This window comes from Lutjanus erythropterus, chromosome 18 (genome assembly GCF_056507025.1).
Source record: "Lutjanus erythropterus isolate fLutEry1 chromosome 18, fLutEry1.hap2, whole genome shotgun sequence".
Classification (NCBI taxonomy): Eukaryota; Metazoa; Chordata; class Actinopteri; order Lutjaniformes; family Lutjanidae; genus Lutjanus; species Lutjanus erythropterus.
In genome coordinates, this window is record NC_139334.1 from 13350924 (window position 1) to 13376490 (window position 25567).

At 38.1% G+C, this 25567-nt stretch overlaps 4 protein-coding genes across 4 annotated transcripts; 2 read left to right on the plus strand and 2 right to left on the minus strand.

Annotated features, from left to right (window-relative positions):
• Positions 1–1109: 1109 nt before the first annotated feature.
• Positions 1110–5159, minus strand: iah1 (isoamyl acetate hydrolyzing esterase 1 (putative)). Its single transcript, XM_084741947.1, has 6 exons — positions 4954–5159; positions 4770–4822; positions 3835–3986; positions 2120–2281; positions 1898–2019; positions 1110–1506 (listed from the first exon to the last, which is right to left on the minus strand). Exons 1-6 carry the CDS (start codon positions 5017–5019, stop codon positions 1330–1332), a joined length of 732 nt encoding a protein of 243 aa, XP_084598073.1. The 5' UTR covers positions 5020–5159; the 3' UTR covers positions 1110–1329.
• A 1399-nt stretch (positions 5160–6558) lies between these two features.
• On the plus strand, positions 6559–8043 carry LOC146310782 (uncharacterized). The gene has a single exon (XM_084742523.1). The coding sequence runs from the start codon at positions 6629–6631 to the stop codon at positions 7667–7669; it is 1041 nt and encodes a 346-aa protein (XP_084598649.1). The 5' UTR covers positions 6559–6628; the 3' UTR covers positions 7670–8043.
• A 3183-nt stretch (positions 8044–11226) lies between these two features.
• Positions 11227–18004, minus strand: LOC146310783 (cleavage and polyadenylation specificity factor subunit 3). The gene is made up of 18 exons (XM_084742522.1): positions 17835–18004; positions 17658–17721; positions 16871–16968; positions 16562–16690; positions 16299–16476; positions 16105–16194; positions 15865–16015; positions 14733–14908; positions 14500–14658; positions 14098–14244; positions 13847–13999; positions 13548–13656; positions 12902–13000; positions 12650–12744; positions 12429–12516; positions 11990–12056; positions 11751–11847; positions 11227–11654 (listed from the first exon to the last, which is right to left on the minus strand). Exons 1-18 carry the CDS (start codon positions 17903–17905, stop codon positions 11553–11555), a joined length of 2073 nt encoding a protein of 690 aa, XP_084598648.1. The 5' UTR covers positions 17906–18004; the 3' UTR covers positions 11227–11552.
• Positions 18005–18562: 558 nt separating this feature from the next.
• Positions 18563–21919, plus strand: itgb1bp1 (integrin beta 1 binding protein 1). The gene is made up of 7 exons (XM_084743240.1): positions 18563–18587; positions 19539–19654; positions 19755–19833; positions 20491–20621; positions 20772–20864; positions 21470–21619; positions 21717–21919. The coding sequence occupies exons 2-7, from the start codon at positions 19583–19585 to the stop codon at positions 21786–21788; spliced, it is 597 nt and encodes a 198-aa protein (XP_084599366.1). The 5' UTR covers positions 18563–18587; positions 19539–19582; the 3' UTR covers positions 21789–21919.
• The last annotated feature ends 3648 nt before the right edge of the window (positions 21920–25567 follow it).

The window sequence follows — 25567 nt, forward strand, 5'->3', positions numbered from 1 at the left end:
AACGACACAGTGCCTTTTCAGATTTTGTGCCTAACCGTTACCCGCTTACTTATTTCTGTACAAAAAGACGTGAAAACTCTCCATAGGTGAAAATTAATCTGGACAATCCTGAATTAACTTTTTTAAAGAAAATGAATGAGGTGCTTGAATGTCATTTTCCCCCTTGGTTGTTTGTCCTTGTGCCAATGTGAGTTACGCACCTCTTTCTGTTATTTAATGCCGTCTCACCACTGTTGCCTGCTGTGTCACGTGTTAAAATATGTATTTAACTGTATGTAAAGAAAGAAGTAGATTGTGTAACTAATATCGACTCTACTGGATGGATGTGAACTGTTACACAACAAGCAGATATCCTGTGTGATTAATTCTGATGTGTATATTCTTAATGTTTCTATGCATATAATTGTCCACCTTTGAGTTCTTTTTTTTTTTTTAAGTTTTTTGCCTGTATTATCTACACACATCTCAAAATAAAAATCTTTATTGTACATGTCAGGCTCTCAGTTTATCAAATTATTATTATTAAAAAATATTTTTTGTACATAACCGTGTAACAGGCAGAATAATGTACAGTGAGAAGGTCACTATTGTGAAATAAAGAAATAAAACATTTTAAAATGGATATTTTGTGTCACAAATGTGGCATTTTTTTCTTTTCCTTTTTTTTGGTAAGTAACCATGTAACAAGTGAGATAATGTACAGTGAGCAGGTCATTATTGTAAAATAAACCCCTTCAGGGTCATCCTGCATAATTTTGTCAGGATTTATTTCACAGTAACAACCTGCTCACTGTACATTATCCCTGACTTATTCTCCTCAATCATCTGGCAAACCCCAGAGATTATCTTGTAACCCTCAGGTTGAGAACCACTGGTGTATATAATGAGGTCATACTAAATGGTATGCAATATTCGTGTTTTTGTATTATTTTTACAGGCCAGGAGAAATTATATCTGTAGTTATTAACAACAGTTTCTGAAAGTTTTATTAAGTTTTACAGTACAGCAGGCAATAAATTTGAACATTAACACATTATACGCCAATAAAGAGTGAGACACCGTGACTGGACGCTGGTGAGATTTGACCCATGACTAGTTCGTCATCACAGATGTTTCATAGAGGAGATGAGTGTACATAACGTGGATATATCTGTCTGTTTCTCACTGTGACCGAGACTCCAGTCTGCAGTGTAGTTCATACGCTGATAAACCACAAACAGGTTTTATATCACCTCGACACCTCTTCATGTTCGTACGCTCTCTCTCTCTCGACCTCCAGCACTTTGTTCTCTGTGTGTTCTCTGTGTGTGATGCGTGAGTGCAAAGTCTTCACTGGTCACAGAGGAGGCTGCTCTCGGGACTCTTGGTGTCGACGTCTCCCCAGTAGGGCAGGATGAAGGGCAGATCAGCCACACGACTTTCCAGCACCTCCCACAGCTGCTGAGCCACAAACTGGTTTCCCTTCTCTGAGAGATGCAGCCCATCAGACAGGTAAACTGTGTAGTCCTGTGGAGCATAGGACAAAACAGGTTAATAATAATAATAATACACTTTATTTCTTTATTTATTTTATATATATATATTTTATATATATACATATTATATATATATATATATATATATATATATATATATATATATATATACATACACATATATATCTGTGTGTGTGTGTGTGTGTGTGTGTGTGTGTGTGTGTGTGTGTGTGTGTGTGTGCGCGTGCGAATGAAGCATCTGTCAACAATTTACCAATAAAGTATTTGTGATTATGATAAATTCTTGGATATTATGTGCAAATTTAACACAAAAGGTTTTATCACCTGTGGTGTTTGGGGATTCAATGTTATAGTGGCCTCTATCATCACACAGCAGTGTGTCAGTGACCAACACTACCCACCTGTCCATCTTTCTGCATGAGTGTCCAGAGGTCCAGGACATCTGTCCCACACTGACCAGCTGCCTGCACACACGCCTGCGCATACTGCCCTGCTGCAGAGTTGAGGCGATTGAGAGGACATCCTGGAAAAAAGACATGAAGACACACTCATGATGTTTGGTGTTTCGTTTAGACTCTGTGACGATACAAGAACAAAAGAGAAAAATTGTGAATAAGCACTACCTTTCAAAATGCACTCCTTTTCCCAGGCTGGTTCATGAACAGGTGGAGGGGTGATGAAGATCACTCTGTCTGCTGGCACTCCAGCTGAAGCCAGAAGCCTGGTGATCTCCTGCAGGTTCTCTGAGTACTCCTGCACAGGGACGTGCTGTTGGGGGTTTTTATCTGGATGAAAGACAGACGAAAGGAAGCAAAATCATACTGAAACATGAAGAAAAAAGATTATTTAAATCTTCTTTGGATCATCCCATTAAGCTCAAGCAGTTGAGTGCAGGGTATGAAATTAGAAGACATTAAAAGGAGCACTTCAGCAACTTATTTAACTAACCCTTTACAAATGTAAGCAGAAGTTTATATTCTGACTTCTACTCTCAAATTTAGGCCGAGCTCAGCAAAGTTTCCTGATGGCAGAATGCTTTAGATAGGATACGTTCCTCTTCAATTTCTTTACAACAAACAATTATCCAGTTCAAAGTTTTACTTTGCCTTCACTGGTCTAAAGTAAAGCTGGTTTAATTCAAGCTGAGTGTCAATCCTATGCGTGATCGATACAGGTAGGCAAGCCACAAGCCACCAAGTAAACAGTTTCTGGCAATAAGTATTTAAAACCTTTTCAAATGTTTTGGAAGTACCTACAGAACCTTCTGCCACTATTGCAGTATTTACAGTAGCTCCACAAGATTTACATCGTAGTCACCAGGCAAAAAAATATTATGGCTTTTGCATCTCTTTTAGCCAGACAACATACACTCCTTAAATGGAAGGAGAAATTCCCTGCAACCTTTGACATGTGGATTAGTGATCTTATATATTATTTGGTGTTGGAAAATATTTGCTACCCTACAGAAATGTTATGCTATATGGAAATATCTTAACCTTAACCTAAATCTTAACCTACAGAAAAAATGGAAGCATCTGACATTGGACTTTTATACTGATGCCCCATATTAAATACAATTTACTTACTTACTTTTTTTGTAACTAGTAAATTTCATTTTTATTTTTCTGTATGCTTTCTTACACTATTATGTCTTTTTGTTCTTTTTTACGTCTCGCCTACGATTTCTGTCACAATTAATTTATGTAATTGTTTATGAAATCAGCTCTGTTGAATTATCAAATGTGGCTCTGTTGAAAAACAAGTAAAAAATTAAATAGAATGCTCAAAATTTTGAAAACTTTTACTGGATAAATTGAGTCACAGGTCTGTTCACATCTTGTGTGGGATTTTAACTGTAGTAATTAACAACATACACATGAACATAAACAAATATCCACAAAAAAACAAAAAAAACCCTCAAACTCATGGGATCATTTCATATTAGATAGTAAAGAATAAGAAAGAATTATACATACAACAATATACTTAAAGACTTAGATTAAAAATACTGAATACAATCAGTCGAATTTATTGGGACAGTTTGTGGTCTCTTGGTGCCCTGACATACAGCTGGTTAGAACATACCACAAAACAGCAAAGTCTCATATCATCTGCTTAGAGGCAGGTAGAAATAAAGACAAAGAGGCCAAAAAACTAAAAAATAAAATAAAATAAATCTGAAAGAAATTGTAGTCTCCAAGCCCAAGAAAGTAGGAGGGAAAGTAAGGAGAACTCTACTTCTACTTATGAAATCAAATACAGACAATTTGCAGGAAAATATGTATCATTATTAAATTTTTTATGTTTTTTGTTACAGGTTCTGTTGGTGAAACTGTACCTTCCAATGAACAGTCGTTGGCTCCAAAGAAGACAGTGACGGCAGCTACGTTACTGTCTGCTGAGTTTTGACTGTTGATGAGGCGGGGAAGAATTATCTTGGCCCATCTGGAGTTGTAACCAGACAGTCCTCTGTTTACAACATCACACTTTCTGAAGGCAAAACATATGTACATCAGATTCAGATATTAGTATGGCTGTATAGTATGGTAAAGAAAAAATAATCATATTGCAATTATTTTGGCTGATGTTGCAGTTGCTATGTGATTCTCACTCAATGGGAATTATCATTTTTGCATCACAATTTTCAACTACAAAAAAAATCAATTAAAAAAAATAATTTAAAAAATTGGGGGTCTGTATGTAGGGCTGCAACTGACAATTACTTTCAGTCAGTTATTTGGTCTATTATTTTCTCAATCAATCAGTTATTAGTTGTTTGTTTTAAAATGTCAGAAAATGGTGAAAAATATCCAGAAACGTCGTCAAGTGCCTTGTTTTCCTCACAACCCAACACATTCAGTTTACTGTCAGGAGTTAATAAAAAACAAAACAATATTCACATATTAAGAAGCTGAAATCAGAAAATTTTGACTTTTTTCTTAAAAGATAATTCAGACCAATTAATGAATTATCATTATACTTGGTGATTAATTTAATAATTCACTAACTGTTGCAGCACCGTGCCGCCCATCACACATTTTTCCTTTATCAAAAAGTTTTACGGTATTTGGATATTGCTCTTGGCCACTTATTTGATAATATTTCGTTTCACTGTGCAGCCCTAAATATTAGTTAAAGGCACAATATCCGGTTGTTTATATGAGTCGTACCTGTTAAGAACTCTGGACAACGGTTTCTAAAATCTGAGGGTTTATGTGAAATTAATTGAGCACTTAAATTATGGCTGCAATAAAATATATGGTAAATACTTACCTCGCTAGTTTGTTGGCGATCTCTGCGCCCCAACCGTTGGCTTGAAATGAAAACTGAAAGAACAGCAGTGGTTTATTCATCTCAAACTTAAGCTAGTGAGCTAGCAGCTACTGCTAACAAACTAACTGAGTAGCAGGTCATATGCAATGCAGTCTTTATAAATCAACGTTAATGCATGACTAACCTGCGTGATGGAATCCCCGAATAAAATCACTTTAGGCCAAACTACTGTTTTGAACTTGGACATCATGAACTTGTAGCTATGAACTGCCTACCCGGAATACACAGAAACTTCCGCTTTTAGTGTGTCTAAAGGGAACCTTCGACGCGCTGACACTCTCGCGAGAGTTGTACCCGTTGTTTCTTCATGGTGCACCTTGACAAAGTAATTATGTTTTCTAAGGTGACAACGGTGTGTTTAAAATCTGGTTACGTTTCGGAATATAAAACGCTTGTTCAGGATTAGGTAAAGATCATGGTTCGGGTTCAAATGATACCTCTCGCGAGAATTTATCACGGGTCTGGGGTTCCTCCAAGACACGGCCGCGTTGGGGGAGCGTTATCATACTTCAAAATAAAAGTCTGAACATCATGTTTTCTGTTTGTTTTGTTTTCTTTTGTTTTTGTTTTGTTTTTTGTTTTTGTTTTTTTAGATGTTATGCAAAACATTTTACTTTTGCAACATAAATGAAATTAAGAGTGAGAGTCAGTAATTTGCACTTGTACTTTATATATCCATTGTATGCTACTTTAAAATCCTACTTCATTGCATTTTTGGAAGCCATTATTATACCTTTTACTCTACTACATTTATTTTAGAACTTAGGTTACTATTTACTTTGCAGATTCAGATTATTAATACAAATATTAATCAAATAAACTGAAAGTAGCTCCACCTTCACTAACTACTTTTTACTTTTGGTACTTAAAATATATTTTAATGCTAATACTTTTGTACTTTTACAGAGTGTTTTTACATTGTAATATTATTACTTTTACTTAACTAAAAGTACCACCACTGTTTTATTGAAAGGCTGTCGTGTTAGACTGCAGTAGTGTTAGATGTACCTAATAAACCAGCAACTGAGTGTCTGTTGAACTGTGTGCTTGCCTGAAGACAAAGTTCACATTTTTGAAAATTCACTTGACCTACCTGTGCCAGAAATTAAAGAATTTCTCTATTTTATCTATTACATCTAATTCTATTATCTATTTTATTATGATTTCGTTTTATTTTCCATGTATTTTTATTTTGAATGTCTGTATTGTATTTAGTAAAAAATGACATGCTTTCCCCTCAGGAAACTACCTCAGGAATTGTTAGAAAATGTCAAGTAAAAAATACAGACCTGTAAAAATAAAAAGTTACCAGGATATTTTAGTTGATTGGTTAGATTTTGCAAAAATTACGTTTCAAAATTTCAAAATATATCTGTAAACCCTTTTGTTAGTGGATTTGCAAACTTTTAACATGTCATATGCAGAAATCTACAGATTGTTTTCTATCATGTAATATTTTATTGTACGGTTTCAGACTCACCACTCGGGGGCGCTGCAGTCAGACGAGCTTCCGGAAATCTGTTTTCTTCCGCTGCTGGGTCGAGTCCAGAAGGGAACCCCACACCCGCGAAAGATCTCACGAGACTGATCATTCTAACCAAAACCCTGCTCTTTCTCTAACCCTAACCAAGTGCATTCTGTCACTAACCTCCCAAAAAATTAACCACGGCACATTACTGTCACAAATTAATATATAGTTAATTTATACAAGGTATACAGTGAAGAAACAAAGTAAATCTCGCGAGAGTTCCACAAATCAAAGGTTCCCTTCCAAACACGACCTTCAGCTCCCTCTAAACATGGCGGCGGTGAGGCAACATCTTGGAAGGGGGGCGTCCAACTTTGCACACAAAACACATAACCGTTACCTCCTGGAAAGAAAGAGCAAGCACGGTAAAAATGCGACACAAGTTTCGTCTCTATCAGGAGAGTGTCTTTTGGGTGATATTCAACATGGCGGACCGTGTGGAGCTGAAAATCGAGTGACCGCTGGGGTTTCACAGGACAGTTACACAAGAGCAATACCAGTGTTTGGTACTGGTGAGGCTGTGTGGAAAAATGGAAACATTGCTGAATATTACTGTTATAATGGACTCAACAAGGAGTGCTCACTTCCCAGTGAGGCCCGGGTTCAGAATATGGAAAGGAAGCTTTATCGTCAGAGTTATGTCAAGTTTCGGAGGAATTTTTGGTCCCTCACGTCAGCTCGCCGACTACAGAGCGTCGGTAGACCACGTCCGTGTTGGGGACATGAACAGATTGTCAGGGATTACAGCGGCAACGGAGCCCGATCAGAGCCCCTGTACAAAACGAAAACAGGCTACTATGAAATCCTGGAGGTGACACCCACCGCCACTCAAGCCCAGATAAAAACAGCCTACTACAAGCAGTCCTTCATCTACCATCCGGACAGAAACTCTGGCAGCGAGGCGGCCACTGTGCGCTTTTCTGAGATCAGCGAGGCATACACGGTGCTGGGCAACAAGGCGCTGAGGAAGAAATACGACCGAGGTCTGCTGAGTCAGTCAGACCTGATCGCAACAGCCAGACCCTCCGGCAAAGACACCGCAAGGAGCTCCGCCAAACAGCAAACCGAGAGCCGGCGGTCTGTGGTGGGCGCAGACAGCCGAGAAGGCATGTTCGATTTCGACAAGTTCATCAAGGCCCACTACAGCGAGCAGCTACAGAGGAACAAAGACATCAGAGACCGCAAAGAGGAGATGCTGAGGAAGAAGCACGAGACGATTGGGGAGATGAAGCTGGGCAGGTTGCTGGAGGTGGGAGTCGGGGTGATGCTGGCGTTGGCCGTGGCCATAGTGGTCAGCTTAAAACAGAGATGAAGGGTGTATCGAGGAAGAATGCTGTCTTGGTTTGGGAATTCTGGACATCTTATTTAGACACAGCACTCCAAAATCGAAAATACCATTTGTCTTCTCTTGAATATAATGAACCCGGTCACTTAAAGTAATCCACAGACTTTGTTTTAGCAGTTTCATGTAGGAACTATTTTCTTTCTACCGAATTACACACTCCAGCTGTATAAACGTGCAGAAGGAAGTGTGCATCTGCTCATGGAGGAGAGGCTACAGCTCAGCTGAGGTGAACAAAATTGGACTCCTGGTAAAGCAATAATTAATGTATTCTGAGTTTGTCATGCCACACAAAAATGCCAAATTTGTGTGATTAAAAAAATCACAAAGTTTACAAAATTAAGTCTCAAGTGTCAAATGCCACTAAACCTGAAAAAAATCATGAGTTTTCTTGCTTATGATGGGTGATCAAAACAAAATAGGTAAAATCTCTGAATTTCCTTTACACAGACTTTAATGTTTACATCACAAGCGTGAGTCTCATGTCCATGAGTAGCTGCACACTTGATTCTGCTTTGTGACGTGGATGACCAACAGCGGAAAGAGAGAAGGCAGACATCTCTATGGCCAGTATCTCCAAAACTCTGCAATTCACATCAAAACAATCCAGATGGAAAAATAATTCTACAGATAAGATCAAAACATGTATTTTTGATTTTGGAGTGAACCGTCCCTTTAATAATAGAATTGCATTGTTGATCCCTTAAATAGTCACCATCATTCACACTTCAAAGAAACAGCACTACATGACTGCTGTTAAACGTCTTCTGTGGACCCTGTTCTCTGTCCTCACAATGCAAGGACACATGGACTAATCAGTGAAATGTCATCCACCATGGGTGACATCATCCCTTGGGTCATGTACCAGTGCAACTGTGCAATTTTTTTTTAGGATTACACTGAAAAGCTGCTAATAAGACAAAGCTGTAATATGTGCACTTTTCTCTTCCTCAGTCTCATTACAGTACTGTAATTACTTCTCATTCAACACTGTGTTCATTAGTTGTTGACATGACGTTGTGCACTGCTCGGTGTAGCCTTTGTCACTCAGTTTGTCAGTCGCACACAGTCAGCAGCAGGGATGGGTATCTTTGAAAATTTTACCAAATCAACTTTTCTTCTCTAAAGCTTTACTTCGAGGAATATTTGTCTACATCTAACAAAAGAAGTCAAACTTGCCAGATGTTAAGTGTTGTCTGAACACAAGTAGCCACACTAAAACAAATGACAAATAATTGTTTGAATCTGTTTAAAGAATACATGACAATATTAAGAACTCACAACTTTTGGTACAGAAATACTCCAGTACCCAAAAAGTATTGGTGTTCAACTGACAGAGGAAGATACAGTGGTTGATTTACAACCTGTAAGTCTTTCAACTCCTTTGGCTTTTATAAAGTCATCTGTCTAGCAGATTTCTTTATTTCTAAAGGTGACACAAGTGCCCTTTAAACAAGGGCATTACAGGAAGTGTAGGTTTATGCTTAATGATAGTTAAGTTAAAGAATGTGCCTTGGATGATATTTATTGTAAAAATCAAAGGTGGTATTGTCCTGATATTTAATAAATGATTTCAGAGCAGTGCCAGTCAGAGCATGGTGAAACAAATGTTGCTTGGGTCTTCTGTTTGCTCCATTTTTGGTCACTGTAAACCAAACTTAATAGACATATCTAGCCCACTAGCCCAGTGGTTCTCAAACTGTGGGGCATGGAGCCACTGTGGCAGGTGGAGTGGATGAACAGGGGACACATATGGGCTGAAGCAAAGCTGATTATGATTTATGTACCCAAGTAAAAAACAAGCATACTTAATTACCTAAGCTTCTACAAGGAACAATCATATTCTGTTGATTTTGGAGGCCCCCTGTGGACAAAAGCGGTAGTGTTTCCACTGTAATAATTACAAAATATAACATAATTTATTTATTTTTTTTAAATCCCTGCTTCATTTTTACTGGCTAACCAACTACCCACTGTAACTTTGCCTGGGAAAACATAAACACTGGCTCCTTTAATCTGATTTCACAGAATCCAACCTGGTGGCAGGCATTAAGAATAATAGTACAGAAATACCAAATCTACTTGCTGATGGTCTTATTAACTTATGTAGGTCATACAGAGGCATCAGTAATAAACTGAGATGGTTTCATAATCAATTAAAACTCCTTGTAGTAGTTTTAAGTACATCTTTTTATACTGATGCTGTATTTACCTATTTAAAAATGTACTATTTTTGTGCTGTAAGTACATTTTAATCCTCAGATTGCTATTAATACAGTTTATGCAATATCTATTATATTAATAATTTAACACACACAAACACATTTTTGCAAAAGTCTTTTTCAAACAGTACATAATAAACATTTAGTGCATTTAGATATTCACAGTTTACATCACAGTTACAAGTAAACAAACTTGTTATTTCAGTGCCTATTAGTAGCAAATTCAGCTCAAACAAAAACGTACAGTGAGTGCATCCACACAAATACAGTATAACACTTAGGTTGAAGGGCTGTGCATAAGACTGTAATAACACTGTCATAAACATATCATGACGCCATTCATGAAAATGGAGTCTTTGTGAATATTTATGACTGTTATGTTTTATTCAAAGTTGACATTGTTTGTGATTTCTGCGTTATGACAACTTGACATTAACCGAGCCAACATAACCTGTCAATGTCTTTGTCAGGACAACTTGACATTATGAAACTTATAGAAACTGTTCAGCTTTATGTGGGAACATTACATTACACTGTCATATGTGGTTGGTTTTGACACTGGCCATCATGAGACCATTATAAGTGTGTCATGAATATTTTCCTTAACCCTAAGTCAAGTGGTACATTTTGGACTTGCCATAAAGATGTCATCAAGTTTTATTACACTGTCAAATCCCTTTCTAACAGCGCCATGAAGAATTTCCTGGACTTCCAGTTGAGTGGTACCATTTGGACTTGTCATAAAGTTGTCATTAAATGTTGTAAGGCCTGTGTGATGAACAGAGGTTATTTAGCTTACATAGTTAAGTGATGTTTCCTGACGCCCACTTTAGTTGAGGTAAAGTGAATAATTTATAACACTGTTACAAACGCATTTGACAGTAATAAGACTTAACAACATCTTTATGACAGGTCCAAAATGTACGCATGTATGCACTTTACTTGGGGTGAAGGAAAATATTAATTATACACTTATAATGGTCTCCTGATGGCCAGTGTCAAAACCGAACAGATATGACAACAGTCTTAAAGTTTAATAATGTCAAGTTGTCATAACAAAGACATTACTGGCTTGATTAATGTCAAGCTTTCGTAACAAAAGACATCTCAAACAACTCAACTTTGCATTGCAACTGACACCTAACGACAACAGGGATAAACATTCATAAAAGACTCCTTCATGTTCATGACAATGTAATGGCAGTCTTATGCACACAAGTACAGTAAAGTCTTAAATATATTATAATTAAAAGTGCTTGTAGAACAGAACACAACTCTAAAATCCATCAAAACAAAAACCTTATTTCCTTTTCTTATATGAGAACTTTGTGGTTACAGGTCATAAAACTTTCAGTTAATTAGTAAAAGGCTAATCTAGTCTTTACAAGCTGCATTTCGCAAGGTGGGACAAGGATTGGTTGTCGAGGCGATCAATCACACCAACCCAGATGCGCTATGTCTCCTGGTAGTGCAGAGATTTGGATGTCAGATTAATCAAACAGACAAGTCTATTCTCGCGACCACCTCATTCAGTTTTTAGCACACATATAAACTGCATGTTAATTTCCAACATGTTCTGAATTTGTAAAAGTGTACTTGTTATGAACACGTCTGCAGTAGTACCTCTGCTCTCAGATGACTGGGTTGAGGGCGTCATAAAGCCGCTGCACCGCCAGCTCCACCATCTCTCTCAGGGAGTCGTCCTCTGTGCATTCATCGTCGTAGCACACCGACTGATCAGGGCAGAGGAAGTCCGTGAGAAAGATTGTTTTTTAAAAACACAACAATCCACCACCACATACCGCATGTTACTCTGTGCTGCTTCTCACCCTGGTTTCCAAGCAAATGTGAACAGTCTTCCCATCTACTCTCACCAAGATGTTTTTGCCATCACTGAAATCGACACACTCCTCTCCAAACATGTCCCTAAAGACAGCGAGAGAACCAAGATACAATACGATAAATAAAGATCAACTGAGGGTCTGTTATTTCTGGTGTCATTTTATATTACATTTACCTTTCAAACACAATGTTTAGTATACATATAAATAGCTGGTGTGTCACTCACTGCAACATGACTCCCAGTCGGGTTTGGAAGACGTCCATGTCCATAATGGTGCTCTGGGACTCCATAACTGTTAATAAAACACAAACTGAATCACACGAAATGAAGTGTATTAAGCTTTCTTTTAGTAAATGGGTTCAAATAAAACACAAGTGATGTGTTGCAGAAGTCCTTTTATAGTTTTAAGAATGTGCTTCTTAATCGTTGGATTTGGGGGATGGTGTCAAGTGTTTCGGATCAAAAGGCTCAAGTCCAAGTGAAGTCATGAGTCACTGGTGTTTAAGTCAAAGCTCGGTCCCAAGTCCCTTTTTTATTTTTTCAAGTTGAGTCAAATTTGTGACTTGAGTCCACACCTCTGTTTTTTTTTTTTGAATGTTTCCTACAGTTCATACAGCAAAACTAAAGATCTGGATAAACTGAGCTAGCTGACTAGCAAACTGACCTTTCTGAGCCTTTGGGTTTGACTGGACCTCCAGCACTACAGTGGTGACAGCATCTGCATACATGTCATTGAGAGGGTTTGCTATCCACTGAAACAGGAGATGAACAGAACAGGCAGTTGGATGAAGATAGAGGACAGGACAAAAAGGAGACTGAGAACAGAGCAAAGTCTTGCTATCCTGCATCAGGACCACAAGTGGTTGACTTTGTCCGGCCGCTCACCTCCAGCAGCACCATGCCGACCTCATGGATCAGAGTGACGTTTTTAAAGATCTTCAAAGTGTTCTTCTCGGTTCCATCCAGCTCTTCCACATCACCTGAAACATGAGTCAAGACTGCCACCATGAGTATAGTTTACACTCAAAATCAGTGACAGTAAAACCAACTGTGTCCTGCATGAATGCACAAAAATAAACTTTTTTTTTTTGCATGTATACATGTCAAAGCGTTAAGAAATTGGTCACTCAGTCTTACCAGTGAGGTTCCTCAGATGGCAGACGAGCAGTGAGTAAGGTCCGGTGAAGGGGATGGCCTGGGATTGTTTCACTGTGCTCATGGCCAGCTCTGTGTATGCTGCAAAGCAAACACATCAGGTCACTTGAGGATGCATCTCTCTTTCCAGGGTTCCTACACATTTGTCATTTTAAAATTCCTTACTTTTCCACGGATCTCTGGTGATTTTCCATACCATATTTGACTATAAATAGCTAGATATTAAAATCTAACTGTTAACATGTCTGTAAAATTCTGACAACATATTCAATTATGATAAGAAAAGTTGTTTTTAGGGCTACAACTAACAATTATTTTCATCACTGATTAATCAGTCAGTTATGTCCTCTATCACAGACTTCTGTGTGCTCCACACATTTTGGCCATGCCATGCAAAACACTCTGCTTGTATGATCAAATTATTTTTTATTTATTTTTTATGCTGCTATGACACCTGAATGTCCCTCTGGGGATTAATAAAAGTTTATCCAGACTATAAAGGACCCCTGCAGCAGTGTGCACAACTGAGTAATGAGGCTGTTGTATTCTGAATTTCCCTGGAGAACCCAAGAGAACAAATCTGTAACATATATCTCTAGGGACAATTTGGAGTACTAGAAATACTTACTAGAAAGGTCCGAGGGATTGAGGATGTGGTAGTTGAAGTTCTTTTTCACCAGTATGCCTGACACCCTCTGGCCCTGAGCACACTTCTTATCAGCCAACGAGCCCATCACCTGAGAGACGAGTGCCGTTCAGTATCTTCAGTTTCAGAGTAGATTTATGTGTTAAACATTTCTAACAATATCAGCACAGTGTTATCTAATACATGCAATAATCATGATGTAAAGTGAAGCAGCCAAACGTGACCTTAGACTGTAAAAAATCAAATAAAAAAGGACAGACACAAACAGGAAGTTTATTAACCTTGGCTAGTTTCTCTCCTCTGAAGTTGAGGGTGACCGCCTCTGTGTTGCGAGGGTTGTGTACTTCGATGTGAACCTGGTCATTGTCCTCGTACTCCCTGATCAGCGCAGCCTTCAGACGGGCCATCTCATTCTGCTCACCATGGACCAGTATCTGAAGATAACACGTAGACCAGAGGGTCCAGGATTTTCTCTACAGGCGACTGAGGATTTTAAACATAAATCAATCAATCGATGTTTGTTTTTTCCTACCACGTGTGGTGGTTTGAGAGCCCTGATGAACTCGCTGGTCTGCTGGTAATCAGTGTGGGCAGAGAAGGAGATGTAGTCCACTGACATCTTCAGCTGCAGCTTCTGCCCTGACATGGTGGTAATCTCCTCTGGCTCCGACATGATGTGCTGCAGAGACCACAGAAACACACAATGATTATTTTCATGATCAATCACTCTGCAGATTATTTTCACGATTAATAATAATAAATGCTCATCAAGCAGCCTTGGGTACCTTAAAAGGCACTTTTTAAATCCAATATATTATTATTATTGTTAAAACAGTTGGCAATCAATTTTCTTTTGATCACTTAATTAATTAATTGAATAATAGTTGCAGCTCTACACACCATTATTATAAGAAATTGGATGTATCTGTCTGACCTTGGCCAGTGTGCCCTCCACACAGTATCCAGCAATGATGACTCCGTTCCTCTTATCAGTGCACCAGCTCTCAAAGAGCTCTCTGGAGAGCCCGCTCTGCATCATACCTGGAGACGCCATCACCACACTGGGGCCGATGTCATCAAAGTGATCCATGCTCTGGAAAGAACCGACACCACAGTTAAAGATATTCAGCAGCAACAGTCTGGGGGTTTATCTGTAGCACTCTCCACCTTGAGATTGCTGATGTGCTTGAAGACAAAAGGGTTGTTGATGTTGATGGCCTTGCGGATCTTGTCGTTCATTGCATTGACGTAGGTCTGGTACACTGCCATGCACTTCTTGGCCAGAGATGAAGCATAGTAGATGGGGATGTCATGGAGCTCTGGGTGGTTCTGCCAGTACTCATCTACAGGATAGAAACACAATCATGCAGTTTCCACTGATTGATACATAATAGAGTAAAGATGCAACAGGCAAAACCAGAGAAGGATAAAATACAAAAATTAAGGCGTAACTTCAGCATTTTAATACTTGTAATCCCTCTGGGCAACTGAACACTGTTAAAGTAAGTCCACTAAAAGTGTTTGGTTTTGCCACTGAGAGGCTCAGATTGTTGTTCTGGGTGTATGACAACATTACACAAAGGATGGATAAAGAGATAGACCTTTTTTAAAGAGTAACACCCTTTTTGTTTAACCAGAAGCAGCTGTTTTGTTGCTCTCGCCAAAGCCACCAGACTCAATTGACAAAACAGTAATTTTACCTCTGTGGTCTACTATTGCTTTGATCGGTTAGTCTGTTTGTGTTACTGGGTGACTGTTGATGTTTTACAGGGTTCAAAACCAAACAAGACAGCAGTAGACCATAGAGGTAAAATTACTGTTTTTGTCAATGGAGTTTAATTGCTTTGAGACAGAGCATTATAGTGGCTGTTTCTGGTTAAACAAAACAAAAAAAACAAAATAAAACAAAACAAAACAAAAAAAGCATGTCTCTGTTTTCATAATGTTGCCAGACATTTAAAGAACAATGTCAGCCTGGCAAAACAAACTGCTTTTAGTGGAGCTACTTTGAGGCAACAGTTGCCTGGACGAATTACACTGCAGCTTAGTTTCATTTCTGCCAGTAGCAGCCCTCTCTGTCAATACTGGACCAATTTCAAAATTGTTGTCCCTTTTAGTCACTGAGACATAAAAACATGACAAAATAGGGTCCAGGTAAAAAAAAATACCAAAGTTAACTTGTAAGCATCTTATGATAAAGATTCAGAAATGAAAGCTTGCAGGCTAAAAATATTTTTGGATTAGGTTGAAATTGCATATTTAGAGACCCAAATTCATGGGGTGACACCTGACTTCTCACCCAGGATGAGCAGAAGTTCCTGCGCTCGTCCCAAGGCGAACACAGGGATTAAACAGCGGCCTTCTCTGTTGACAATGTCATGGACTGTGTTACAGAACCGAGCTTCACGCTCCTCCCTCTTTTCATGGATGTGGGTGCCGTAGGTCGACTCCTGCAGACAGAAAAACATCATTTACCATGTTGTGATCATCTAAAGAATTATTAAAAGTAGTGTTGAATGTGTGTTATTATTTGGCATACTATGATTAAGATGTCAGGTTTGACACTGGGGATCTCAGCGGCCATCAGATGCCTGTCTTCCTGACGGGAGAAGTCTCCTGTGTACAGCAGCTTCATACAATAACAGATAAACCACAGACATGTTAAGTGAACTTACTGTAATTTTATGTATCAACAGGAATAAATATACATAAAAGAAAAGCAGCAGGTATTACCTTAACTCCAGCTATTTCGATCATGAACATGGCAGCTCCCAGCACATGACCAGCGTGGTAGCACCAGAACTTGATCCCAGCCACCTCCTTGACCTCGTGGAAGTTGATGGTCTCAATCTTATCCATGCTCTCCTCCAGGTCAGTCTCAGTGTACAGCATGTCATCTGCAGAGATGTTGCTGCAATAAAACAAGGACACAGTAATTGCAGGTGCATTATTAATTTGAAGGAGTGTTACATGACGAGGAGTGCTACAGCTCCTACCTGACTTTGACATAGTCAGACAGTAGCCAGCGGTAGATGGCCTTAGTGGCGTGGGTCATGAAGGTCCGGCCTTTAAAGCTGGTCTTCTGGAGAAACCAGGGCAGAGCTCCACAGTGATCCAAGTGAAAACTGATGAGATGATACATATAGTAAATGACATATCCTTATATATGTTTTAGAATAGAATCAAAGTACAATAAAAGCAGAAGAAAATGCCCTAATGAGGAAATTATCAATACAGATATGCATCTATTATTATTTTAAAAACGTGGACCATTCAACACATCAAAAAGAGGAGGGAAGACTCACTGGCTGATGAGCAGCAGGTCGATCTCAGCTGGGTCGATCAAGTCTATGTAGGGAAGAGCATCCATTCCCTCCAAGCCAGGATGGATACCACAGTCCAGCTGCCAAACACAAATATTACTTTCTTTTTTTTTTATCTTATCTAGGATAAAGTAGCAACACTGCTAGGTACTAGGGCTGAACAATTTGAAAAATAATGAAAATGAATGATTTTGAAAAAAATCTGGAAAATTCAGCTTCATCCAATATTTATTATTAGATTGTTTATTTATTAGTTACTAGCATTTAACCACCATCAGAATATCTTAGTTAAAAAGTTTCATTTGTCATATCAAATAATCAGATTCATACAGAAGGGCTTTAGCAATATTGTTTACCTTGACATTTTCAGCTGGCATCACTTTACACTTATAAGGCTCATTTTGCCTGATATAAATTTTAGTAATTCATCAGTAAAGATTAATTACAAGTATGCAGTAAATGTGAGCCCCACAGTCATGTATGAAAAATTTTATAATTTGATTTATGAAGTTTTTAAAACCTAATTAATAACCTTTTTGTAAACTATATATAAAAAGAGTAGTCTTGTTGTAAAGTGGTAACGAACTAGTTACATTTTGTACTCCTATAATAAGCCATCATATTTGTTATTGCTGTTTCAAATTTATTGAATAACAATTTGAATAATTTAACTTAGAGTGATGTACACATATTTTGTCTGTTTTAATTCACACAGCAGCATACAGTTACCAATTAATATTACCACAGACTCAAGACATAAAATATTTACCATTATTTTCCTTCCTTTGAACTCCAGGATGATGCATGACCTCCCAACCTCCTGACCCGCACCCCTGTAGTAATATGAGATCATAGCATTTAAGCTAACGTTACATTTATTTGTTGTTATTATGGTTACATATGAATAGGCAGTCAAAACGTGTGTTCATGTAAAATACAAACTCACAGTGGACGAATTAGAAGCTGGTCACTTTCCTCTGCCGGAACAATCACCTCTACTTTGCGTTTTGTAGCCATTATGCGTTAAATTTTGCAAGTAAAATTGCACAAATAAGAAATAAATCCGTCCATACTGGACTGTGTTGAATGAATGAGAGGGGGGGCGGCCGCCCGAAACGTCACATGTCCGGTGTTGTCCCAAAATACTGCCGACGAGAATCAGTCGTGTTGACAAAAGTTCCGAGACAGCCGTTAGTAAGTTTTGCCGCTGCAAATTCACAAAAATAACATAGCAAAACTTTAACAGAGACACGCTAAGCATAAATATATATATATATGTATATAAAAACGTAAGATTTGTACACACGTTACCATATATTTTATCCACTGGCCTTTCGTCTCGGCTCAGCATTCAACTTCAGAGATATTTTTTGTGGTTGTGTCTACAAATTAACCGTTTTGTCAAGCTCTCGCGAGATTTGTATGTGTTGGTTATTAATTGTGCATGGTGTACACATTAACTGTGTTTCATAATGTGACGATGTTGTGGTTAAGATCTGCTTAGGTTTAGGACAAAATTCAGTTGACTAAGGTTGGGAGAAGATCATGGTTTGGGTTCAAATGAACACTCTCGCGAGATCTTTCGCGGGTGTGGGGTTCCCTTCTAGACATGACTATGTCTGCACCTCGACGCGTCCCCTTTAAGTTGTGATGGGTGTAGTCTGTGAAACTCAAAGGAAGCAGAAGAGTCAAACTGTAGGTAAACAGAAAGCTTCTTTGATAAAAAAATTAACTCTAAACGGTCTATTGAGACGACCGCGGTACAAACAGGTGTGTAAGCTAGCTAATTCTACTGAATACAATGCGTTTGTGTTGGTCTGCCCTCTTTGAAAGTCTTCTGGTTACAACTTCAGTGTGAAAATGAATGCGGTGGGGGACGTTTAAGGTGGAGTAGGATGAGTTTCGACCAAATATTCTTAAATATTTTATAACGATCTTTTTTTTCACCGCGGATGTATGTTGTAGATGATCTAGATAAATGATGAGTTGACGTGCAATGTAACCTGTTGACTTAAGTGTATAATTTGTGTCGCGGGGGGCTCTGTTATAAATATTTTATGCCCCCCAGCCTCACTCAAATACAGATACACCCTCCGGCCCCATCACAAAGACCCGCAGTAATAATTTGCTCTGACATGATGGAGGTAGAAGATACAGTTACAGCAGCAGGTGTAACAGATAAACTGGTACTGGAGTTAACTGGTGCCTCATTGTGACTTCATCAGCAGTTACTCGTGGTTATAAAAATGCTCATTTGACTCCATACCTCTAACAAAGTCTAAATATTTACTAAATATTATAAGGCCCGCAGAGGTATTATTTATTACAGTGTTAGATATATCAGTATATTTTTTATTAAAATGTGCAGGTGTTTTTTTTTTTTTTTTAATTCTCCCCTTTGATGTTATCTCTCGGCATGTTGAATGAAGGGGTATGTAATGGTCATAGCAATTGAAATTGAAATATTTCCAATTTTAAAAAGCCATACCTATTCTTATAAATTAAAGTGTGGTAAATTGAAATTGAAAGTGAAACATGAGTTAATTTTGGGGTTTGGTGTTTATACACAGGGTTTACACTGCATTTATCGGTGATCAGGTTTTTCAATGGCTGAGAAAATTAATGTATGATTTAACCTTTGATGATTCAGGTTGCTGAGGCTGGAGGGGTTGGATGTGGTCGTCATGGTGAACAATGTTTCGGAAAGTCAAAAAGCGCCACAGCAGCAGCAGCTCACAAAGTAGTGAGATCAGCACCAAAAGCAAAGTACGGCAACAACACACACGTAAATGTAATGACAGAGCCACTTCCTCCTTTCTCCTGTTGAATTTATCCTACACCCTCTTGTGTTTCTGACTGTGTGTAGTCTGTGGACTCAAGTTTGGGAGGACTCTCCAGATCCAGCACTGTTGCCAGCCTTGACACAGACTCCACCAAGAGCTCAGGTCAGTCTCTTTTTCCCAGAGATGAGAAATAATGAAGTACAAATACTTTGCTACTGCACTTAAATCGAGTTCTCGGGTATTTGTATTGTATTTGAGGTTTTTTTTTTCTTACTTTTACTCCCCACATTTTAATACACATATCTGTACTCCTTACATTTTCAAAACAGGATTGTTTCTTTAGTTTTAACGCATAATTGGGGAATTATTGATTATTTTTATTTTACGTAAAAGACAACCAGACGAAAACTACATAAACGACTTAACTAGACAAAAACAATGTGAACGACATAACAAAGACGAAAACAATGAAAGAAGTAGCAAGATGAAAACAACATAAAACATAACAAGACAAAAAAGATGCAACAAAATGAAAACAACACAAGACACAACAGACAGAGGGGGACTCGACTGCAGAGAAGAGGTGAGGTTCAGTTGTCTTTGCACACAAACAGCAGGTAGGAATGTCCTTAAGAGGGCTACGTTTTACTTACACACTTTGAGTACGTTTCAGAGCCTGTGCTTTTTCATTTTTACTTGAGTAAAGAAGTTGAAGTACTTGAGAACACAATGTGTGTACTTATGCTACCTCTGCTCTTTCCTCTTCTTCTTCCTTTCCTACCCTTTTTTTTTTTATTATTTCATGTATGCCCTCTGCAGGTAACAGCTCATCTGAAACATGTGCTGAGTTCCGGGTGAAGTATGTGGGAGCCATCGAGAAGTTACAGTTTGACATGAGCAAGACCCTCCAGGAGCCTCTGGACCTCATCAATTATATTGATGCTGCTCAGGTGAGAAGCTGGAGAAAGATGGGAGGGGACGCACTTCAAGTAGCATTGATTTGCTTTCTCAGTCAGTCCAGGCTTACAGTAATCAATATCACATCATGAATTTATGCCGTCATTGAGAAGATGCTGTAAATATTCTGCTCCTTTTCACAGCAAGATGGAAAGCTGCCCTTCGTGCCTGGAGACGAAGAGATGATTCTGGGAGTGTCAAAGTACGGAGTCAAAGTGGCCTCGCTGGACCAGTGTGTGAGTAGAAAATCATTAGGGAAGTGATATACTGTACTTCAGACTGAATGGTCATTTACTGGATGTGTGCAGTATTGCTGGGTCAACGATATAGCCAAACAACGTGGTTATGAATTCAGCATCAATTTATATTTCTGACACTGGTCTGCACAAAGATGCTGATTCAAGTATTTCAGCAGTTCCCCCGATGTTTCCTCCATATACCCCTTTTATTTGAACTGATGCAGTATGAACTAAATTTTGGAGTGTAGCTCTGGTGTAGTGCTACAGATTTACTGCTGAAACTATATTGATCAATGATGTATATGTTTCTTAACTGCCAATAGAAATTTAAAAAATCAGATTATACGTTTCATCCCCCTTGATATCTGATCCAATGATTTTGGTCAGTATCGGACTGATCTATCCCTACCTGCTACACTGGTACTCTTCTTCTCTGCTTCTCCAAAGTGATCCACTATAGGTAATACACTGACAATGGATAATTACCTCATATAACCCTACTTCAAATAATGTCAACTTTCCCTTAAACCACATAATACAAATTAAGTCTGATTGATTTAATGAGTTAGTAATAAATTGCTTTTAATTGTACCTCTGGCCAGGATGTGTTGCATCGCCACCCTCTGTACCTGATTGTGCGCATGCTGTGTTACGATGACGGCCTGGGCGCAGGGAAGAACCTCCTGGCTCTCAAAACCACTGATGCAAAGCAAGAGGAGTGCAGCATCTGGGTGTACCAGTGCAGCAGCTCAGTGAGTGTGATTCGGGGTAGTAGAAAGATCAATATCACCTGTCTGGGGTCATTTACACTGTCAATAAATGCTGTTTTTAAATCATGTGTCTGAACAGGAGCAGGCTCAGTCCATCTGCAAGGTGCTGTCGGCTTCTTTTGACTGCGCTCTGACATCAGACAAGTCCTGAGAGACGGACGGGAGCTGAGATAGAGATGAGACATGAAACAACTGCAAAAACAACTGTTTTGGTCATTGACTTTTCCTTTGAGAAACAGGCATTAAAAACAGAAAAATGAGTGGTTCGTTTTGAAACAGAAACATTTAAATTGGAATAAAATGTGTTTTTCTTTTTCATGGTCAAAGAGGGATGAGCTAAACTTGGAAAAAAAAGGTTTGATTTTCTGTTTCATGTGACAAAAATGACATCACTAGAAAAGAGAAAGGAAAAAGCCTGTTCTTCATATTCTGGGACCAGATGCGGTCATTTAAAGACAAGAGCACCAAACATGCCAGTGTTGCTTTAGCCCCAACTAAATGTCTTCAGAAATTTACTCTGAAATGATTTTAGACATCACAAAACAAGACCTGTCATCTGCAGAAATCTCACTGTGCTTAAGTGAATCATCCTTGTGAAAACCTGGTCAAACCAGTGACTTAGAAAAAAAACAAACGGACCTTTATGTTTCTGTTTTCTTGTGATTTTATCTTGTTATACAAAATAGAAAATTAAAATCAAACTTTTTTTTAATTTAGCTCATCCCCCTTTTCACCATGAAAGAGAAAAACACCTTGTATTTCAATTTTAAGTTCTGTATTTTAGACAAAAATCTAATAAGCACTCATTTTTTTGTTTTTTGTTTTTTTTTCCATCTTTGGAAGGAAAATCAAATGACCGAAAGACACACTGACATAGCTGCAATCATTTCCATTTTTTCCCTCCAACTTTGCTTGAAGAGAGATCAACTGGAAGACCTGTGTGTTTTCCATGGTACGTTGCAGGAAAACATGATTCAAGCCTTTGTATTGATGGCATCACACCCAGATTCTGACACGTACTATCATCAGTTGAAATAGAACTACTGTGAAATTGTCTGAATCATTTCCTTGGAATTTGTTTCATTTACCTCACTTGTTCCCGTGTGACCTGTCGCCTGAAGTCAAGAGCAAAAGAGAAAGCATAGAAAAAAGGAAAATGATTGCATTTTTTAAAAAGTGTTGGAATACAGCGTCATGTAAATGAATCATATTTAATGTAAATTATGGCACAAAATGGTACATATTATCATATTCCATCTCTACCCAGCAGCTGTCACCATATGGTAATTCATGGGAGACGATCATCAATGCAGAAACAAAACGGTACCCAGATTTGATGACATGCACGTGGTTTGGTTCGCTTTATGTGGAAGCCACTCAGATCCCTGTTTAAGTTCTTTTTGTGTGTTTTGTTGTGTTTTTCTGAGACAAGCAGTGTTGGTACAATGGCAGTCACCATTTGACTTGAAGGTACATTATACAAAATGTTTTAACTGTAACCCACATCCTATATTTTGTCTTAATTTGTGGAATTTAGTTGTTTTTTTTAATGACTGTTTTTGACTGTTTCTTGGTACCAAAAGCTTCATGTGTTTACTGATTTGTTAAGTTCTTGTTTTTAATGTAGCGATGAAAAATTCATTAAATCGATTAAGACTTGCTGAAACCACATAAATCCTAACAGGCTGTCAGAAGCATCTGAACGTGTTTACAGTCATGGTACAGACTTGACTTCACCTTGTATATAATAATAGCCCTTTTTCCTGTTCTTCTTTTTAACGATTGGGTTGAAAATGTGTGACAGTAAGGAAATATAAGAATTTTATCTGGTACTATATGTTTTCAATAATTATTTTACTGATTAAAATGTTATTTTTTCTTTGTCTTTCAGTGTCATCTTTACTCTTGAGTGTAAAGCTGCAACAATTAGTAAATTAATCCATTAGTTGTCAGCTAAATTAATTGCCAGTGTTCTTTAAAGAAAAAATATTCAAACATTTCTGTTTTTTATCTGTGAGTTGTAGACAAAACAAGACATTTGAGGACGTCACTGTGCTTTGGGAACCACTGATCGCCATTTTGCGGCATGAACAACTAATTTATTTAATGAGAAGATGATCAACAGATTAATTGATAATGAAAATAATCAGTGCAGCCCTACTCAAGTGTGTAATTTACATTTTATGTCTTAATTTTGTATTGCTGCAGTTTATGCTGAAAAACAAAACAATATTTAGGATATTGTCTCCCTAAAACGGCAGTAGTGTGTGTTTTTACACCACAGTGCATCCTGAAACAGCCACACTGACATGTTCTCCATCAGAGGGAGCTCTTGATACATCATCTGACTTGGACAAAAATCACACCAGTTAAATGGTGTTTTATTTTTAACATGCAGGTCATTAGGGCTTAAGATCCCCCCCAGCAATAATTTAGTAAAAGTAGGCATTATTATTTGCACAAATGGGCCATAAATTCTTTAATATCCTTAAGAAACAGACCAAAACCATATTATTTCATATTTTATTATTCCAGTTTCATTTTCCCATGTACTTGCACAATAGAGTTAAGAGTTGATGCAGTGACCCACAGACAGTTAATGAGAATGAATGAAGTTTATTTTCCCAGTTGTGTGTGCGTGTGTGTGTCACACACAGGTCCAGCTGAGGTCGAATCTGTAACTGCTCACCACCACAGCACATTTAAAGACATTTACTGCCCAGGTTAACTCTGCTCTTTTTTTCTTTCTTTTTTTTTTTTTTTACATTTAAATATCAACAAAACAAAACCAAAAACTATTTACATGAATAGATTATTAAATCTTCCTGTTTCCAGTGAGTTCATATTAAACATTTTGAAGAGAGCAGATCAGCTACGAGTCACATGCTTCTCTTCTGGTCATTCACAAATCCATGGAAGGCTCTGGTTTCAGGTTAAATGCCTTAATATCAACATTATGAACAGAAAGAAAGTTGCTCTGCAACCAAAATGAAGTTAACTACATTGAATGTTATATAGTTCTTTCATAACACTATTGATAAACTCATCTTTCTACATTATAGGACCCAAGATAAGAGAGACTTAAAGGGATAATTTGGAAGTGAAGTTGTAAGAGGTACTTAATCATCAGTGTATCACCTACAGTAGATGTTGATCAGAATCCAGTTTGGAGAAGCAGAGAGGAGTACCGGCAGTGAAGGTAAGCAATTAATTACTGTGGATAGACTCAACAACTAAATGTATTTTAGCTACCTAAAATGCACCTGAAAAAAATGTTCATTATATTTTGAATATTTTCACCACTTCACCTTCCCCTGAAACAGCTTTTTGCAGCAGGAAACTGCTGCTATACAAGCCAAACATTGTTCTCTGCAAAGCAACCAGACTCCTTTTGCAAAAACAGTGACCTTACCTTGCAGAACACTGGAGCTACTAGTCTACCGCTGCTTTCATCAATTAGTTTGTGTTACTGACCCGTTATAAGTTATAAGTCAGTCAGCTTTCTCCGGTTTTCCATAAGCTACTTAGATATGCTATGTGCAAGGCTTTGTGACATATAAAGTGTCCAATTCAAGTTCAAACTGTGCCACAAAATACACACGTTTGTCAATTTAAAAGATAATTTTTCAAGTCAAGACAGTTGCAGTTTGTTGTAAAACTGTTGAAGTATAAGACTGGAGTTGTGTAGATGATGTCATGATTTAACATTAGACACTGAAGCTACGATCCTTGTGTGTTTTCGTACCAGGATGTAGTCACACAACAGCAGGTCTTACTCATTCTTTCTCTCCACGACTGATAAAAGCACCAGGAGTCACTGGGTAAAACACTTCAGGTATGATACCAATACAAGAAGCAGTAATGTGTGTGTTGATGACTTAGGCTGTGCGAGACATGAGATGTACTTCACTTAGCAGTTTCACATAAAAC

What these genes read in the sequence shown, in the direction of transcription:
- iah1 (XM_084741947.1), bottom strand. Translation starts at nt 5,019, where the DNA reads ATGATGTCCAAGTTCAAAACAGTAGTTTGGCCTAAAGTGATTTTATTC. An exon ending in TCGGGGATTCCATCACGCAG is followed by an intron (nt 4,823 to 4,953) that starts GTTAGTCATGCA and finishes CTGTTCTTTCAG; the next exon opens with TTTTCATTTCAAGCCAACGG. An exon ending in AAAGGAGTGCATTTTGAAAG is followed by an intron (nt 2,020 to 2,119) that starts GTAGTGCTTATT and finishes TCTTTTTTCCAG; the next exon opens with GATGTCCTCTCAATCGCCTC.
- LOC146310782 (XM_084742523.1), top strand. Translation starts at nt 6,629, where the DNA reads ATGGCGGCGGTGAGGCAACATCTTGGAAGGGGGGCGTCCAACTTTGCA.
- LOC146310783 (XM_084742522.1), bottom strand. Translation starts at nt 17,905, where the DNA reads ATGGCTACAAAACGCAAAGTAGAGGTGATTGTTCCGGCAGAGGAAAGT. An exon ending in AACCTGACATCTTAATCATA is followed by an intron (nt 16,016 to 16,104) that starts GTATGCCAAATA and finishes TTCTGTCTGCAG; the next exon opens with GAGTCGACCTACGGCACCCA. An exon ending in CAATCCCTCGGACCTTTCTA is followed by an intron (nt 13,001 to 13,547) that starts GTAAGTATTTCT and finishes TTTGCTTTGCAG; the next exon opens with CATACACAGAGCTGGCCATG.
- itgb1bp1 (XM_084743240.1), top strand. Translation starts at nt 19,583, where the DNA reads ATGTTTCGGAAAGTCAAAAAGCGCCACAGCAGCAGCAGCTCACAAAGT. An exon ending in AGATCAGCACCAAAAGCAAA is followed by an intron (nt 19,655 to 19,754) that starts GTACGGCAACAA and finishes GACTGTGTGTAG; the next exon opens with TCTGTGGACTCAAGTTTGGG. An exon ending in TGTACCAGTGCAGCAGCTCA is followed by an intron (nt 21,620 to 21,716) that starts GTGAGTGTGATT and finishes GTGTCTGAACAG; the next exon opens with GAGCAGGCTCAGTCCATCTG.